Source organism: Emiliania huxleyi, assembly GCF_000372725.1.
Source record: "Emiliania huxleyi CCMP1516 unplaced genomic scaffold EMIHUscaffold_2971, whole genome shotgun sequence".
Taxonomy (NCBI): domain Eukaryota; phylum Haptophyta; order Isochrysidales; family Noelaerhabdaceae; genus Emiliania; species Emiliania huxleyi.
The window spans coordinates 1-2164 of record NW_005199794.1 but is presented as its reverse complement, the minus strand read 5'-3'; the positions used below and the strand labels follow the sequence as shown (position 1 = coordinate 2164).

The window sequence follows — 2164 nt, the reverse complement described above, 5'->3', positions numbered from 1 at the left end:
CGATGCGCGTCCCCGCCGACTATTGGGGCGGCGACGGCGGCGCAGACGGCGCTGGCGGCGGCGGCGGTGGCGGCGGTGACAGCGGCGGCGGAGCGGGTCCATCGGTGCGGTCGCACACACCGCCTCCAGAGGAGGGGCAGTCGGCGGGCGGGGCCGAGGCCGCTGCCCTGGAGGAGGAGGTTGAGCTGCCTTTGCCTCCCGGCTGGCGCAAGGCAATGAGCCGCACGCACGGGAGGGAGTACCTCTACAACGAGTCCACCGGCCGCCGCGTCTGGCGCGTCCAGTCGATCGACGCCGCCGATTTCAGGCCCCAGGACTGAGGCCAGAACAGGGCGGAGGAATCCGGGCGAGCAGAGAGAGGTGGAGAATGGAGAGTGCGACCAGGGGGCGGCAGTCTTGTGTGACACGGCGCACGGACAGAGCAGAGAGAGAGAGGCGGTCTCTTCTCGCAGCTGCGAGACATGCTCCCCTGTCACACCTCCGTGTGTGTGTGTGGGGGCCCAGCAGGCGTTTGACCAAAATCAAAATTTCCCTACTTCAGTTGAGGCTTCCCTCTGAACCGCGAGAATCGGCGAGAGACTGCGAAGAGAGATAGGAAGAGGCAGACTCCCTAGGGTGGGCGACGGATAGCGCACCACACACCTCTCCTTAAAATCCCTGTGTGGTGGCGGCGTGCCGTCCTCCCATCCCTCCCTTGGGTTGTGTGTTTTCTTCGCCTCTTTCTTTTTCTTCGTCCGCTGGCTGTGGCTCGCGCGCGGATCTCCGCTCTGGCTCGCGCGCGGGTTGGCGCGACACAGTCAGGTCGGCGTCGGTGGACGTGTCCTGGCACGCGATGCTGCCCCTCCTCACCACGACATGCACCGCCTTCCACGCTCCCGCGACTGCCGTTCACGCTGGCTCCTGCGTGCCGCCGACACGCCACGCTGCCGCCATCTGCTCCTCCACCGGGAGCGCAGGCCCGCTCATCCGCTCCGCGTTCCTATCCCTCATCGCCGGCCAGTCCGCCTTCGCCCTCGCCACCGAGGTGCCGAGCCTGTTTTCGTCCTCGCCGGACATCTTCGGCACCCTCTTCGACGCTGGCTTCCTCTTCTACAGCGGCCGACTCCTCGCGGGCCAGGCCGGCCTCGTCGGAGGCGATGAGGCGCTCGCTGAGAAGCTGGCCGGCCTCGACTGCACCTGCACGCTCAGCATCGGCCGCGAGCCCGGAACGTGGATGCCCAAGGAGTGGGGCTCGTCCGGCGCCCGCCTCTCGCTCCCGCTCCAGCTCCGCTTCTCGGAGGAGGTTCCGCGGACGCTTCCGAGATACAGGCCTCCGAACTCCCGTCCACAACCCGTCCACCGCCCCCTCAGACGGCGGACCTCGGCTTCCCGGGCGAGGAGAGCATGACGGGGCGCACCGCGCGGCAGCTCTGCTGCCCCGGCGGCGGCTCCTTTGTCGGGCAGGCAGGCACCGTCCGGGTGGAGCCTACGGGCGGCGCGTGGAGCGTCAAGCCGACCCGGCAGCCTGGCGTCGGCGAGCCGCGCCTCCTCGAAGCATCTCGGCGAGCCTCTGGCCACCCTGCGGCCTGTGCCCCCCAGGCGAGCTGCGCTTCTTCCTCGACTTCCCGACCGAGGCGGCGCGCAACGACGTGACGCTGCCCGCGGGGCGCGCCCTCGCAGCGCCCGCACCCTCCACGGGCCTGAGGCCTGAGCCTTGGGGCCCCTCTCTGCAGGCGGGTCTTCTTCAGCGGGACGTGCGTCGACCCCGAGCTGGCGCAGGCGCTTGGCCCGACGCCCGGAGATGTGTTCGTGGCGCCGGGCAGCGGCGTGCGCCTCTTTGGCGAAGGCGGCGTCACCACAAAGCGGACTGACGCGCGCAACCTGTACGGCGCGCTCGGCGAGACCTTCCTCATCCTCGGCCGCTTCTCGCTCGGCCCGCCGCCGCCGCCACAGGCGTCCGAGGACGAGACGCCGCAGCAGCGCGCCGCGCGGGAGCGCGCCGAGGACGAGGCGCGCGGGCGGGCGGTATGACCGGGCGGTACGACGCGGATTGGAGAAAGCGGATAGAAGACAAGAACACAACGCACTCTCTCACATGACAAGCGATCCAACGTCCTCCCATCCCTCCCTTGGGTGGTCCGTTTTCTTTCTTTTTTAAGCGATCCAACGACATTGTGGATTGGAA

General features: G+C 69.0%; 1 protein-coding gene across 1 annotated transcript; it reads left to right on the top strand.

Annotated features, from left to right (window-relative positions):
• The first annotated feature begins 825 nt into the window (after positions 1 to 825).
• Positions 826 to 2092, top strand: EMIHUDRAFT_460773 (hypothetical protein). Its single transcript, XM_005775661.1, has 4 exons — positions 826 to 1282; positions 1351 to 1513; positions 1579 to 1645; positions 1713 to 2092. Exons 1-4 carry the CDS (start codon positions 833 to 835, stop codon positions 2008 to 2010), a joined length of 978 nt encoding a protein of 325 aa, XP_005775718.1. The 5' UTR covers positions 826 to 832; the 3' UTR covers positions 2011 to 2092.
• Positions 2093 to 2164: the final 72 nt, after the last annotated feature.